This window comes from Danio rerio, chromosome 14 (assembly GCF_052040795.2).
Source record: "Danio rerio strain M-AB ecotype USA chromosome 14, GRCz13ab, whole genome shotgun sequence".
Classification (NCBI taxonomy): Eukaryota; Metazoa; Chordata; class Actinopteri; order Cypriniformes; family Danionidae; genus Danio; species Danio rerio.
Window position 1 is genome coordinate 56,037,501 of NC_141034.1, and position 17,500 is coordinate 56,055,000.

The 17,500-nt window shown below is 33.5% G+C and overlaps 1 protein-coding gene across 7 annotated transcripts in view; it reads right to left on the reverse strand.

Annotated features, from left to right (window-relative positions):
* unc5a (unc-5 netrin receptor A) overlaps positions 1-17,500 on the reverse strand; it is a 716,311-nt gene that overhangs the window by 250,853 nt on the left and 447,958 nt on the right. For 2 of the 7 annotated variants that reach the window (XM_087280938.1, XM_087280936.1), the window contains 4 exons: position 17,500; positions 13,864-14,163; positions 9,759-9,846; positions 7,130-7,298 (listed from right to left, as the gene is read on the reverse strand). The exon at position 17,500 is cut by the window's right edge and continues 188 nt beyond it. In XM_087280938.1, the coding sequence (XP_087137064.1) occupies positions 7,130-7,298; positions 9,759-9,846; positions 13,864-14,163; position 17,500 (558 nt within the window). Of the gene's footprint in view, positions 1-4,909; positions 5,429-6,575; positions 7,299-9,758; positions 9,847-13,863; positions 14,164-17,466 lie in introns of those variants that run through there. The other 5 variants (XM_087280937.1, NM_001114465.1, XM_087280941.1 and 2 more) reach the window with 4 other exon arrangements.

Here is a 17,500-nt window from a genome sequence, read left to right on the forward strand (position 1 = left end):
TGGCCATACACCCAAAGCGCTTCACAATCATGAGGGGGGTCTCTCCACACCACCACCAGTGTGCAACATCCACTTGGATGGTGCGACGGCAGCCACAGGACAATGGCGCCAGTGTGCTCACCACACACCAGCTCTTGGTGGAGTGTAGAGAGAGTGATCGAGCCAATTCGGTGGAAGGGGATGATTGGGAGGCCATGCTCGTATAGGCTGATAGAGGTACTTTGGCCAGGACACCCGGGTTACACCCCTGCTCTTTCACGAGAAGTGCCATGGGATTTTTATTGACCACAGAGAGTCAGGACCTCGGTTTAACCTCGGTTTAGTGTCCCCTTCACTTTTACTGGGGAATTAGGACTCACACAGACCACATGTTGAGCGCCCCCTGCTGGCCTCTCTAACACCACTTCCAACAGCAACCTAGTGTTCCCTAGTGGTCTCCCATCCAGGTACTGACCAGGCTCAGCCCTGCTTAGCTTCAGTGAGTAACCGCTCTTGGGCTGCAGGGTGACATGGCTGTGGCCAAATCACCAAGTCAACAGCATTTCAAGTCAACAGCACCTTTAAAAATATGGTTTAAGAGAAAAAATGGTGACGTGTTCAATACTTACTGTAACAGACTTACAATTGCACTCTGTTAAAATTATAACATTCTAAAATTATATTGCGATTTTTATTTATTTAAAGATTTTATTTCATATTTGTGATTTTTATCACTTTGAGAACACATTTTCTTTGGCAATAATAAACCTGCACGTCGCCCCTTTTTGTACCTCTTGTGTTGCCATTAGGGATGGGAAGATTAACCGATATGTATCAATACGCGGTCATGCGCGTGCACGATGCGAGTGCATCGGTAGAGCAGCAGAGGATGAATGAAATTTTGGAAGCAAATCGAGATGCATCGGTTTTTGCGAGATGCATCGGTTTTTCCAAGATACAGCTTATATTTTTAATATAGAATGTATTTTTTATTTATTAACAAGTGTTGTCAACCTGTTTTTGGCGCATAATTTAATCGACCTACATAAAGTATGCCTTAGCAACGGACTTGCGGATGTGTACACTTACACTACAACTCAGTGTATCAGGTGTGCGGATGAAGCTAGTGGTGCGCCCTCAGAAAGCGCGAGAAGCAAAACAAACATTTTATTCCTCACTGAGTTTTAAATCTAAAGTATGGCAACATTATGGATTCTGCAAAAAGGATGGACGACTTGACAGGACAGATGCAATTTGCAAAATGTGCCGCACATCTGTAAAATACGCGGGCAGTACGACTAATCTGAAATCTCACTTGAAGCGGTGCCTCAGTGTTGTTGTGGAAGCATCTTCCAGTGTTCCTGCATCCCCGGCTTCCTGCACTGCTTCAACTGTAGCTACCAGCTCCAAAAGTGGTGAGAAAAGCATTGAAAGTTTTCTCCATGCGCAACAGTTCTGCTCGCTCTACGCCAATAACGGATGTTACTGCATTGTTCATCTGCAAAGATATTCAGCCTAGTGTCACGGAGAACGAAGGTTTTAAACACCTCCTCCTGTTAATTTTTATTTATTTATATTTTTATTAGCCTGTTGTTTACAGTGATAGTGATGTTTCAAAGCAACATAACACTGCTAGTTCACCACCTTAAGATTTGAATATTTAGTGGCACAATATATCTTTGTAAAACTTGTTTTCATAGTTGAAAAGTTAAATCACAATTCTTGTTGTGCAATGGTAAACCTTTATGTTGAAAGAGTGCAAATATATGTATTTTTAATATTTATTGCACTTATACATTCTGTTTATCTTGAAAATCCTTAAATAATATGTGCTATAGGTTCCAAAATGGCTCTCGACTGTAAACTGACACTCTGGCTCTGAGAGAAAAGCTAGTTTGTAAAAAAGTCTTGGTTTTGCTTGGTTAATAAATAATCAAACTCAATCAATGGCACAGCATCCTTTCTTACATCATCTCATAAACTTGATCTAATTAGTTAGTGCTGAAATATCGCATCGTATCGTGATATGGGTGTGAATCGTATCGTGTTGCATCGCAATATGTCACAAATGTATCGCTAATATATCGGATCGTATTCTTTGTATCGAGATGCGTATCGGATCGGCATTATAGCTTAGATGCCCAACCCTAGTTGCCATAGTTGGTCTTTTCCTCTCTCTCTCGCGACTGCAGCTGGTTCAGAACGCAGCTGCCAGGCTCTTAACAGGCACAAAAAAAACGAGAGCGCATTACACCTGTACTGGTTTCACTACACTGGCTGCCAATCCAGTTTAGAATTCAGTACAAAATTCTGTTGTATGTTTTAAAATCCCTCCATGGCCTGTCCCCAAAGTATATTTCTGAGCTAATTATTATGCACCAACCCATACCTGTCAACATTGGGATTGTCAACATTGCCCCCCATAGGTTCCTTTGTTTTTTAAAACATGGGAATTTATTTTAAAAAGTATATTTCTTCCAATAAATTGATTACCTTTTCATTTTGAATTAATTTGATCTGTTTTATGTGCAGCGCTTTGGCACCCATTGTGGTTTGTTGAAAGTGCTATAGAAATAAAGTGAGTTGAGTTGAGATGAGCTTCACCGTCAACACTTGACTGAAGGTGTGTCTGAAGTTGGGGCTCGTCATAGCAAATAAATCCCCAAATTACTACATTTCTACGAAAGCAAAAAATGCTTTTCTTGTTTAGAATTTTTGTCTTGTTTCTAGTCTAAATATCTAAAATGTCTTATATCAAGAAGAATTTTCTTGACAAGCAAAACATATTGTCTTGTTTTGAGAAATAATATGCCAATATTAAGTGAGTTTTTCCTTAAAACAAGCAAAATAATCTGCCAATCGGGTAAGCAAATTAATCTTGTTTTTTCTTTTGACGTAAGATTATTTTGCTTACCCCATTGGCAGAATTTTTTGCTTATTTTAAGAAAAAACTCACTTAATATTGGCATATTACTTCTCAAAACAAGACAATATGTTGTGCTTGTGTATAACATTCTTCTTGATTTAGGAATTTTTTGATATTTGGACTAGAAACAAGACAAAAAAAATCTAAGTAAGAAAAGCATTTTTTGCAGTGTAGGATCATTTGGAGCTGTTTCATTGTAAAAAAACAGTTAAATGGTCAGTAATATGTTTTATTATTATTATTATTTACAAAAGAAAATAACTATATACATTAGCAGCAAATAAACGAGCAAACAGTTCAGTTTATAAAATTAATAGCTACTATAATGAAATAGAATCAAGCTATCAAATCTCTCTAACCTTTTCTTCACTGTATAACGTACACATTCTGATTAAAGAGAAACAAATGAATCTTATTTATTTAGATTTTTTTTGTTTGATTACATTAAATAACAGGTGTCACTTTAAAAATGCACACATCTGCCAATGTAATGAAAGCATTCGACCGCTTTTCTAACTTTTTATGTTCATTTAAGACGAAATTAGTTGTGTTCGAAAAAAAAAAACACCCAGATCGACATCTTTAGATATTATATGTCTGTTCAAACACACACACAAAAGCCAAACTTTCGCTCCACTTCAAATCGCGTGTACAGAATCCGTTTGGGAAACAGCGTCTGTTTATCACTATAGAGTGCGTCAGCTGACAGTCACGCACCACTATATGACTGTTCTGAGGATTGCATAGGAGGTGTGACGGCACCTGTAATGAAAAGGAAGAGGAATCGCGCCGTTTTTATATTTATTTCAAAGTGTTTTCGTGCCTAAACAGAACAGACTCACATTTAAGAGCAAGGGGCGGCCTCTGGTGGTTTGGCGTTATGGGTTGAGTATGAGGCTCGGCTATTTAATGTTTCTTGTCACCTTTTAGAGAAACACTGAAAATACGGGAGAAATACGGGAAAACACCTTTACAGGATCATAGCGGGATAGAACTGTAAAATACGGGGGAATCCCGGGAAAAACGGAAGGGTTGACTCTATTTGCAAGTTCCACGGTCACGCTTAAAATGTCGGGGTGATAGAGCTTTCTCAGTAGCGGCTCCAAGACTTTGGAACGATCTTCCACTCTCTTTAAGAACAGCTCAAACTTCTGAGGTCACTGAAAACACACTTATTTTCTTCAGCTTTTAATCATGTGATGTGAGTTCATGTATTTTGGTTTTGTGTATATTTGCATGTGTTTTATCTGTTTTATGTACACTGTAAAAAGTTCTTCAAGGGTGTTGTCCATGAGAATTTATTTTAAAAAGTATATTTCTTCCAATAAATTGATTACCTTTTCATTTTAAATTAATTTGATCTGTTTTATGTGCAGCACTTTGGCACCCATTGTGGTTTGTTGAATGTGCTATAGAAATAAAGTGAGTTGAGTTGAGATGTGCTTCAGCGTCAACACTTGACTGAAGGTGTGTCTGAAGTTGGGGCTAACCCAAGGGTGGGCAAACTCGGTTCTGGAGGGCCAGTGTCCTGCATAGTTTAGCTTCAGCTCTAATCAAAAACACCTGAACATGCCAATTAGTGTCTTCAAGATCACTAGAAATCTATGAGCAGGTGTGTTTGATTAGAGCTGGAGGTAAACTGTGCAGGACACCGGTCCTCCAGGACCGAGTTTGCCCTTCCCTGGGCTAACCTGATCCTCATAGCAGCGTCAGCCAATGAAATTCAGTCAGCAATAGGCCACTGTCTAGCTGGTGTATTTGCATACAGTGATCTGATTGCAGTGGCGCAAAAAGGGGGTATGCAGTATATGCGGCGCATAGGGGCGCCACACATGGGGGGGCGCCATTGTGCCAAAACTATTTTTGAAATTATCCTTACTAAAAGTTTCAAATAAAATAAATAAATAAATAAATATGTTTTGTTAAAAATGTTTTTTTTTTTTTTTTTTGCATTTTGTATGAGTATAATATTGTATTTTAATAAATAAAAAATTATACCATGAGTTGCATACGTTGGCACACACATTTTAATTCAAAATCAACACAATAACATGCAGTCGCAGAGCCAAGTGTAAAGTGTTCATGTAAATGTAACTTTAGATTTTTTTTTTTACAATTTTTATCAAAATAAAACTGTCAAATCATACATACAGTACAGTTGAGGTCAAAAGTTATAAGATTAATCTGAATTTTTTCTTTCTTTATTATTGTTTATTATTAATTATTTAATTATTTTGCCTAAATAAGAGGGATCACACAAAATGTATGTTTATGTAAGTACAGACCTATTTCACATAAACCGATATTTCAGATAAAATATTTGGATTAAAAATTCACCTATATAAATATTATATACTTGATTATAATGATTCTTAACCCTGTTAAAGTTGACACATGAACAAATTGTCCGAATATTCAAATTTTTTGGAACTGAAATGTTTTTAATCCTTCTATCAAGATCCATTTTATACAATATACATGTTTTTATAAATTTATTATGTGTCATATTGATACATCAGGGGCCTCATGTACGAAGACTTGCGTGGAAATCTTACTAAAACATTGCGTACGCACAAAGCTGTAAATGTGCGTACGCAGAAAAAAATTCAGATGTATGAAACACTGCGTACGCCGAATCTCACGCATATTCTTTTGTACATCTGAATGAACGTGAAACTGAGCGCAACATGCACGAGCACAAAACCCCTCCCTGCCTCCTCCCCCGTATGAATATGCTAATGACTATGCTAATGTCAAAACCCAACGAAAAAGCAATGGCAAAAGCAAGCAAAAAGAGAAAGTTTGAACAGAATGTGAAATGGAGGTGCTGCTTTCAGAGGTAGACCGGAGAAAAGCGGTGTTATTTGCAAGTTTGTTCAGCGGAATTAACAACAAAAGAAAAAAATAGAGTGGGAGAGTTTAGCTGATACGGTTAACACAGTTGGGTCTGAACATCGCACTGAGTGCATTTAAAAAAGAAATAGTTTGGTTTATATCTGTAAAATGTTGCAGAACCCTTAACAGTCTCAGTGGCGCACCTCATAAGAAACATGTGATCATGTACTGACACGTTCGAGCATAAACTCGGCTCGAATCCAGCGTCTGATGAATTCATTCTTCTTTTTTTTCCCCGCTACATATCAGATTTTGCCCACTATTTATCACGAGAAAGACAAGTAGGAATCATTAATAAGTTTGTGCATCATATTTTATTTGCACATTTATTGAACGGAAATGTTTCTGATTCACGCATGCAAATTTATCTTCACATAGTGTCTTTATAGCAATGTGTGTGCGGTAGATAGCTCAGATTACATTGGGAAAACAGGCGACCGCTGCAAATTGTGCTTTAATGTTTGGCTGGTCAACTGTATGGTATGTAAACCTTATATACCTACTATATGAACCCGTCTCATACAGCTGCCATTGCAAGGCTCAGACACTTTGTAGAGAAGAATTTAACACAACTGCCTCTAGGAGTCGCCAATGGAAATAAAACAGACACGCACAAAAAATGTGCGTACGCCAGCCAGAAAGCTGCCGTGAACCTGCGCAAATTCCCACGTTCAGTTCATTGTTAGTAAATCCAAACGTGAGCGATTCTGAGCGTGAAACCTGGCGTACGCAAAGTTTTTGTGCGTACGCAGCGTTGATACATGAGGCCCCAGGCCTTTTGGTAACTTTTTTTGTTCAAAACTATTTTATTTTAGTTACAAAACTTGAACCCGCATACCTCTCAGTATATGTGTAGTTGCGCCCCTGTCTGATTGGCTAACGCTTCCGTTGGCGCTTGAAAAGGTGAGCTAGTCCCAACTTCTGCAGCGAGCAACGCCTCTGAAGCGGCGCCAACGGATCCACAATGCAGTTCAGCAACGCCTGACGTCACCCATTCAAAGTGAATGGGAAGCGTTGACGTTAAAGGTGCTCTAGCGACAGATGCTAGAGGCCAAGGTATTTAGCCTACTTGGTAAAGCACCCGACTCCCATGCGGAAGGTTGCTAGTATGAAACCAGCTTGGAGCGGGTTGGGTGGTGTAGGACCGGCGGGGTTACATTATTCTACCCGCTGCACTTGACAGTATAAACAGACCTGACATGAGAAAGGATTTTACTGGTTTCAAACCTTTCAGTCACCAGGGCAAGCTATTTTGATCAAGAATTATCCAAAACAATCTTTAGGGAGTAATGCACACACACACACACACACACACACACACACACTCACCTCCCAGGTGCCCTCATACGACTGCTTCTTAAGCCGGATGGCCCAGTTCTCCAGGCAGGCATCTGAGCAGTGGTCCATGCAGAGGATGACGGGCCGGGTGAGCATGACGCCGGGCGGTCCGCAGCTCACCACGGGGCTCAGCAGCGTCTGACAGCCCGCCAGCGGCAGCCTGGAGCAAACACACACACACACACACACACACACACACACACACCAGTCAAACATCTATAACTGCTGCTGAATCAAGATCTGACTCTCACATCTGCACTGACACACAGCAGGAGCCGCAGCAGAAATAACCTGAGCTGCTCTCCCACTGAGAAACACTACAACTGAAGAGCACACTCCTCTCGCTGAGGTCGCTGCACACGCATTTACATACTTTTCATTTCTTTATTTATTTACTGCCACATCAGCAGCTTATAGTTATTTCATGGCAAGATCAATATACAGCACTGTGCAAAACAACACTAGTATTCTCACCTAAAGAGATTTAAAGCTGGTTATTTCTATATGTTTCTGTTGCATGCGAGTTTGAAATATCCATTTACATTTCCAAACATTATTTCTGTCATTAATTGTACATATACAGTGGTATAAGTATTGTCTGCGCAAGACGTTTGCCAGCAGCCAGTGATCTGCACAACAAGATCTGATCTGATCATCATCTAGTCCAAGGGTGTCAAACTCAGTTCCTGGAGGGCAGCAGCTCTGCACAGTTTAGTTCCAACCCTGCTTCAACACACTTACCTGTAGGCTTCAAACAAGCCTGAAGGACTCATTTAGTTTGATCATGTGTGTTTAATTAGATTTGGAACTAAACTGTGCAGAGCTGCAGCTCTCCAGAAACTGAGTTTGACACCTGTGGTCTAGTCTGTCTGGACATAGATGCATAGACTCATCTATAAGAAGTAAGAGGAGTACAGTGCATCCGGAAAGTATTCATATCACTCTTTCCATTTGTTTTTATGTTACAGCCTTATTCCACAATGGATTAAATTGATTGATTTCCTCAACATTGTACACACAATCCCCCATAATGACAATGTGAAGAAAGAGTTTTTGAAATAGTCGCAAATTTATTAAAAAGAAAAATCTGTAAAATCACATGTACATCAGTCTTTACAGCCTTTGGCGTGAAGCTCTAAACTGAGCTCAGGTCCATTCTGTTTCCACTGATCATCCTTGAGATGTTTCAGCAGCTTCATTAGAGTTCAACTGTGCTCAATTCAGCTGATTGGACATGATCTGAAAAGGCTACACCTGTCTATATAAGGTCCCAGGGTTGACAGTGCATGTCAAAGCACAAACCAAGCATGAAGACAAAGGAATTGTCTGTAGACCTCCGAGACAGGATTGTCTCGAGGCACAAGGCTGGGGAAGGTTACAGAAACATTTCTGCTGCTCTGAAAGTTCAAATGAGCACAGCGGCCTCCATCATCCGTAAGTGGAAGATGTTTGACCACCAGGACTCTTCCTAGAGCTGGCCGGACATCTAAGCTGTGTAATCGGGGGTGAAGGGCCTTAGTCAGGGAGGTGATCAATTTTCCGATGGTCACTCTGTCTGAGCTCCAGCGTTCTTCTGTGGAGAGAGGAGAACCTTACAGAAGGACAACCATCTGTGCAGCAATCCACCAATCAGGCATCTGTATGGTAGAGCGGCCAGACGGAAGACACTCCCCGCCTGGAGTTTGCCAAAAGGCATCTGAAGAACTCTCAGACCATCAGAAACTAAACTCTCTGCTCTGATGAGACTAAACTTGAACTCTTTGGAGTGAACGCCAGGCGTTACGTTTGGAGAAAAGCAGGCAGCGCTTATGACCAGGCTAACAGCATCCCTACAGTGAAGCATGGTGGTGTTGGCATCATGCTGTGGGGATGTGTTTCAGCAGCAGGAACTGGAAGACTAGTCAGGATAAAGGGAAAGATGAATGCAACGATGTACAGAGACATCCTTAATGAAGACCTGCACAAGAGTGCTCTTGACCTCAGACTGGGGCGACGGTTCATCTTCCAGCAGGACAATGACCCAAAGTACACCGCCAAAATATCAATGGAGTGGCTTCACTCAACAACTTTGAGCGGCCCAACCAGAGCCTGGACCTAAATCCTATTAAACATCTCTGAAAATGGCTGTATATTGTCGCTTCCGATCCAACCTGATAGAGCTTGAGAGGTGCTGGATAGAGGAATGGGCGAAAATTCCCAAAGACAGGTGTGCCAAGCTTGTGGCATCATATTCAAGAAGACTTGAGGCTGTAATCGCTGCCAAAGGTGCATCAACAAAGTATTGAGCAAAGCCTGTGAATACTGATGTACATCTGATTTTACAGCTTTTTAATTTTTAATTAATTTGCAACAATTTTAAAACTCTTTTTCCACATTGTCAATATGGGGGATTGTGTGTAGAATGCTGAGGAAATAAATCAATGTAATCCATTTTGGAAAAGAGCTGTAACATTAAAACATGTGGAAACAGTGAAGCACTATGAATACTCTCCGGATGCACTATAAGTAAGAACAATTAGGTCCTCATAAGCATAGCTAAACCAGTACAAACCCACACTCACAGGTTGTTCTGTGTCAGGTCTTTCTATAGTGTGCAGTGGTTTCTGTGTGCGTCTCTCACCTCATGTCTTCCTTCTTCTGAATGGTGAGGTAAATCTCGTAAATCTTGCCTCTGGGAATGGCCTCTGGCGGGATGAGCAGGCTGATTCCTGATGTAAACATGAACAAAAGAGACGAGTTAGTCTCATCTGATCCGTCTGAACGCTGGCTTCTGTCGCACGCTCACAGACGGCTTTATGTGACACAAGGAAATGTAGTTTCACAAATCCACAGTCCAGATCAGAGCTTTCAGATTCATCAGACTTTCTGTCCTGAAGCTGGTGATCAACTAATGTCACTAGTGTTTCTGCCTTTTCAGTAAAAGTTGCAATGTGTTTAGGGATCGATATGTTTATTAAATTAAGTAATAAAAACTTTCTGAGTGGTGTTTGGCTGGGTGTAAACTTTCAAATTGACAGCACAATACAAAATGAAAGCATATCCTATATATAATAACATATTAAATCAAAAATTATCAGAATAAAACTCTGGATCATAAACCTAAACTTCTTGGCGTGTAACAAAACTAAGGAGTGTAGAACAAAACAAAAGCAGAACTATAAAATACAAAAACAAACAAAAGAAAATAGGCCTTAGCATGCAATTAATCTTAAAAAATAAATAAAAAAATAAATAAATAAATAAGTAAAAAATATAAAAAATAAATAAAGAAACAAAATAAAAGCCTTGGCATATTTTAAAACAAAATAAACTAAAGCTTTGGCATGATTTTATTCTTAAGTTAAAATAAGTAAGTAAATAAATAAATAAATAAAATAAAATAAACCTTGGCATGCATTTAATCTTAAGATAAAATAAAAAAAATAAATAAAATAAACATTGGCATGCATTTATTCTTAAAATATTATATATATAAAAAAATTAATCAAACCTTGGCATACATTGAATATTAAGATAGAACAATATAAATAAATATAATAAAATAAACCTTGGCAGGCCTTTAATCTTAAAATAAATAAATAAAAAATTTTGAATAAATAAAAAATAATAAGATAAACCTTGGTATGCATTTAATCGTAAGATAAATAACTAAGTATATAAAAACAAATAATAATAAAATAATAAATAAACATTGACAAGAAATTATTCTTAAAATAAAATAAAATAAAATAATATAGAATAAAATAAAATAGAATAAAATATGGTATGAATTGAATCCTAATATAAAACAATATAATTATTAAATATAATAAATAAACCTTGGCATACATTTAATCTTAAGATAAAATAAGCAAATAAGTAAAATAAATAAATAAATAAATAAATAAATAAATAAATAAATAAACCTTGGCAACTTGGCAAGCATTTAATCTACAGATAAAATAAAATAAACCTCGGCATGCATTTAATAGTAAGATAAAATAAATAAATAAATAAATAAATTAATAAATTAATAAATTTATTAATTAAATTAACATTTGGCATGGATTTAATCTTATGAATAAAATAATTAAAATAAATAAAATTAAAGCCTTGACATGCAATTTATCTTAGGATATTATATATTAAAATTAAATAAAATTAAACTTTGGCATATATTTTATCTTAAGATAGTACAATATGAATAAATATAATAAAACAAACCTTGGCATGCCTTTAATCTTACAATGAAAAAAAAGTAAAATAAATAAAATATAATGATATAAACCTTGGCCTGGATTTAATCATAAGATAAATAACTAAAGTAAATAAATAAATAAATAACTAAATAAATAAATAAAATGGCATGCAATTAATCTTAAAATACATAATTAAATAAAACAAAACAAAAATAATATGTAAAAAAATAAATAAATAAAACTGGCATGCAATTCATCTTATTATATTATTTTGTACAAAATAAAAAAATAAAAATTTCAGAAACTTCTCTGGGTCATAGTCAGGGAACTTTTTAAAATTTGTCCACATTCAGAAAGATTATGACTTGCAAAAATATAGGAAATAATTAATGTTAGATTATTTTTTTCATTGTGGACAATACAAATATGGTATTTTTGCAATCACAGAGGCCTTCAGCTCATGAAGTCAACACAAAAGCAGCCTTAGACCCAAAACATCCTAAAAAACAGCCCTAGAGTCTGTTTAAAGTGTGGTGTGATGAACTGCAGAAGCTCTGTCTGTGATTAAGGACATTAATGAGTGTAAATGAACTGAACTGATGTCCTCCGAGCGGATTGAGTTTCAGAGCTGTGTGTGAATGTGAGCAGAAACAAGAGCTTCCTCAATTACTGCAGTTGCTATCCAGCCATCCAATACTCCACATTGTCAAAATACAGTCATTAGAGTAGAAATGGAGGCACTTTCTTAGACTGTTTTCTTAAAAAGAAGCTTGTCTTCAGAAGGTGTTCACAGATTTACATAAAACTGCGTGGATTAGTATGTAATTGGATCACTTCACCTTTCAGTGTTAAATTGCGTCTCTGTAGTTTAACTAAAAGCTCCAGCACTGAACACACAAACACAGCACAGAAACATCTCATCTCTCGCGATTGATGGACAAGATTTAATGCTATTTCACATAATCTAAATATTCAAAAATGTCTATTTGTCTGGTTCAGGATCTCAGATAATTATTTGGATTTAAATTTCATTTTAGAAAATTAAATATATTAAGTTTAATAATACAAATAAATATATACTTGTGTATAAAATCAAAAAATGCTATAAAAATGGATTTAGTTGTAACTGTATATATATATATATATATATATATATATATATATATATATATATATATATATATATATATATATATATATATATATATATATACATATATATGTATATATATATATATATATATATATGTATATATATATATATATATATATATATATATATATATATATATATATATATCACAAAATTAATTAAATAAATGTAAAAATAAAATATAAGCAAGTAAATAAAGTTACACAAGATAAATGACAATAAAATATAAGTAAATTAATCAATTAAAAATTAAATAATATAATATAAAAATAAATTTAAAAACAAAAGAAAGTAAAAACAAAAAATACAAAAAAAGTAAAATAATATAATAAAATTATTTAAACATTTTAATAGTTTAAAAACACAAAATTTAAGTAGATAAATAAATACATCTAAAGATAAAATATTATAAAAATAAACTTAAAAATAAAATACAAGTAAATAATTAAATAGAAAATAAATAAAAATAAAATATAAGTTAACAAATAAATAAGAAAATAAAAGTATTTAAAATAAACTTGAAAATAAAATACAAGTAAATTCATCAATTAAAAATAAAATAATAATAATAATTATAAATAATATAAAAATAAACTTAAAAATAAAATACACGTGAATAAATAAATAAAAAAACTATATAAAATAACCTTAAAATATATAAGTAAATGAATAAAATAAAAAACTGAAATAGTATAAAAAAATCTAAAAATAAAGTAAAAAATTTATAAATTCTAAGTAAATAAATTAATCAAAGATAAAACAATATAAAAACAAACCTAAAATATAAAAAATATAAGTAAATAAATAGATACTTGTAAAATAGAATTCAAATATAAGTAAATTAAAAAATATTTAGAAAATTAAAAATTGAAAAATAAAATAGTATAAAAATTTATCTACAAATAAAATATAAATAAATTATTATTAAATAAATAAATCAAATATTAAAATAAAAAAAGAATAAAAAATCTTTAAAGAAAAATTTTATATAATAAAAAAATTAAAAAAATAAAATAAACCTAAAAATAAAAAGTAAGAAAATAAAAAAGAAAAATTCAAATAAATACAAAAATAAATACAAAAAATGCATCTAAAACTAAAATAAGTTTATTGTAAGTTATATAAGTAAGTTACACTGTTGCCACTGGCTTGCTTGGTGTGGGACTTGTGGAGCTGCGCATTGATGGGTTTGCTCAGGGTTTGGACTTTCAGCAGTGAAAATTAAACCACACTGAACTGAACTTCAACTCTGAAAACTGGACTGACACAGTTTCAATTCATGAGAACTTCTATGTTAAGCTGCTTTAAAACAATCTTCATTGCAAAAGCGCAATATAACAAGCATGAACTGAATTGAATATATTGTCCAGTTTATCTCCTGAATGGAGTCTCACCCGTGTTGGGCAGCGTCAGTCGTCCGCCCAGGAAGTTGAAAGTGCCGTACGAGGTGTTTCCGTTTTCTCTGGGAAGCGTCTTCAAGTAAGTCTGCGAGGAAAGTCTGCTCATGAAGTCATCTGCATCGCTGCTGAGTTTGCCGTTGTGCAGTGTGTGTGATCCGTTCGGCAGCGGATCCAGCAGCGGGCCGTTACTCATGGAGAATTTACTAGAAACCTCGTGCCGAGAGCGCAGCGAGCCCTGATAACTGCTGGTGCTGGTGGTCAAATCCGGCTGGATGGTCAGAAGGTGAGAGTTTTCTGCACACAAAACACACAGAAAACACATGCAAACATCACACTACAGCAGATAAGAGCTTCCTGCACACAAAACACGCAAACCTAAAGCTGCACAATATTGTACAAAAAACTGACACTGCGATCTGAATATAATTACACAAGATGACTATTTGGAAAAAAAAAAACAAATTTTACATTGACTGTGATGATTATATAGGGACGCGCATCTGCATACAATATGTAATGTGTCTGCAATATGCAATTGCAATATGTATATACATACAAAACTAAAAAAAATGAAATAATAATAATAAAAAATAAAATATAATAATATATATATATATATATATATATATATATATATATATATATATAATTTAGTTCGTTTAATCATTTAGTTAATATTAAAGTAAAATAAAACATGATAAATAAATTATTCTGAAAATAAAATAACATAATAATAAAGGTAAATAAAAAAATATCCTAAAATAATAAAAAATAAACCCCAAAATAAAATAGAAATAAATGAATTAAATATACAAAAATTAATAAATCTGAAAATAAAATAATATATAAAAATAAAGCTAAAAATAAAATAGAAATAAATAAAATAGAAAAAAATGATCTAAAAATAAAATAATATAAAAACAAAGCTCAAAACAAAATATAAGCAAATAAATAAATTAATTAGTTAATAAATAAATAAATCTAAAAAGGAAATCTTTTACAAATAAACCTAAAATAAAATAAAATATAAATAAATAAAATAAACAAAATAAATAAATCTGGAAATATTATTATAAAAATAAAGTTAAAAATAAACAAATATTATATGTAATAAAATAAAGTAACAATAAAATTAAGCAAATAAAATAAATGTAAAAATCAAATGATATACAACTAAAGCTAAAAATAAAAATACAAATAAAAAAATAAAAATAAAACATAAATCTAAATCTAAAAATAGAATAACATAAAAAAAAATTGTCTAAAAATAAAGGTAAATAAACAAATATCATAAAATAAAAAAACAAAACAAAATAAAGTATTAATTAATTAATTAATTAATTAATTCAATATAAAAAAATAAACAAATCTGAAAATAAAATAATATAGAAAATCCTTTTCAATAATTGTGATAATTATGTACAAATAATCGTGCTTATGACTTTTCCCATATCCGAGCAGCCCTAGGTCTTAAAAGTGAGAACACAAATTGAAATTCAAAGCAATGCTTAAATCCATGCACGCAGCGACTTGCTGGGAAATAAATCAATGTTTCTCCTCCTGTTTAGCAGCACGATCAATGGCACACAGAGCTGCCAGTCATGCTTTACATTTTACACCTTAAATGCAGCTTTCTGTGCTCATTTCACTGGTTACCGCAGTAAACGCTGATTTATATGTTGAAATAAAAGCAGAACTGCAGTAGACGAAAACAAGAAAATCACTCGCATTTACCACGGTAAAGATGACACACAAACCATGACTGCACATACATGGAACAATAATAGAGGAAAAAATAATAAATAAATAAACACTAAACAATCAAAATCTGATAATAAAATGAAATGAAAGAAAAATGTACTTCTTAAATATTTAAAACACTACAAACTGAATCTCAAATGATTATTATTATTAATAATAATAATTGATAAAGGTGATAAAGGTGCAGAATTTGTTCCATTTATGAGCTTATTCGTCCTATTTTGACCGCTATGCAGTAAAATGCATTACCAAAAGCGGACCATATTGAGATTGATTTGAATACTATTTTGAAAGGGGCAGCATGGTGGCACTGTGGGTAGCACAATCACCTTACAGCAAAAAGGTTGCTGGTTCGAGCCCTGGCTGGGCTAGTAGTCATTTCTGTGTGGAGTCTGCATGCTTTCCCTGTGTTAGTGTGGGTGTCCTCCGGGTCCTCTGGTTTCCCCCACAGTGCGCTATTGGTGAATTTAAGAACTAAATTGGCCAAAGTGTATGTGTGTGAATGAAAGTGTATGGGTGTTTCCCAGTGATGGGTTGCAGCTGAAAGGGCATCAACTGCATTAAACGTATGGCAGATAAGTTGGCGGTTCATTCCGCTGTGGTGACCCTTGATTAATAAAGGGACTAAGCCGAAAAGAAAATGAATGAACTTTTCTTTCTAACACATAGCACAACTCAAACACATGGGCACATTTTCAAGTACAGACGGCACAGGGTCACTGATGAGAGACACAGAGTTCATTTATTAATTTAAAATTTGCTTCCTAAAATTTTCTCAAATTAATCTCACAAATAAAATAAATAAATAAATAAAAAATAAAATAAAAAAATAGTCTGCACAAAAGTACTGGATCTCAAATAATTAATTAAATAAAATTTAGTTTACAAAAATTATCACAAATTAGTTTGATAACTTTTTGAAAAATAAATAAATAAATAGAAAATAATAAATAAAATAATACAAATAGATAAAAATAAAATAAAAATGTATAAACAAAAGAAACAAATTTAATATATAAAATTAAATAACAATTAAAATGAATAAAATAAATAAAACTAATACAAACTAATATTAATTAATAAAATAAAAAGTATATATATATATATATATATATATATATATATATATATATATATATATATATATATATATATATATAGTGCTCAACATATATAAGTACACCCTTCACAATTAATAGGAAGCTGTACAGTATTATATTTGTGCATATACATTACATTAGTCAGTACTAAAGCCAAATCTGGACCTCATAACAAAATTAACAAACTTATGATAGCGGTCCAAAAAAAAAAAAATGTTATAGAAAAATATTAAATACAAATAAAAAAAAGGAAAAATAAAGAGAAGCAAAACTTTTTTAAAAAATAGTTGAAATTTTGTAGGCTGTAATTTATTTTGCAATATTTAGCTTGAATTTAATTGTATTATCTTTCAAGTTCTCAATATGTTTGGTGACTAAAATATTATTTTAATAAATATCTCTGTTTAATAAATCTGTTTTGTTTAAATGCACCAAAATACACTGCCTATATTCACTGAGAAGTGTAGGAAAATATTCATTTACAAAATGGGCTGTACTCATTTAAGCTGAGCACTGTATGTGTATATATATATTACAAAATTATAATTATATAATATAATTATAAATCTAAGACCTAATTACAAAAGTATGACTAACAAAACTAAAACTTCCAAAACACACTGTCAGAACTGGAACGCATGAGCAGATCTGTGTGTACAGGCGGCACAGTGTCACTGATGAGCGGATGAGTGAAACACACACAGTTATAGAGAGTATATATAGCTGTATCTCGTACTGCAGCGGGCGGCTCTACGCGGTGCCCACACACC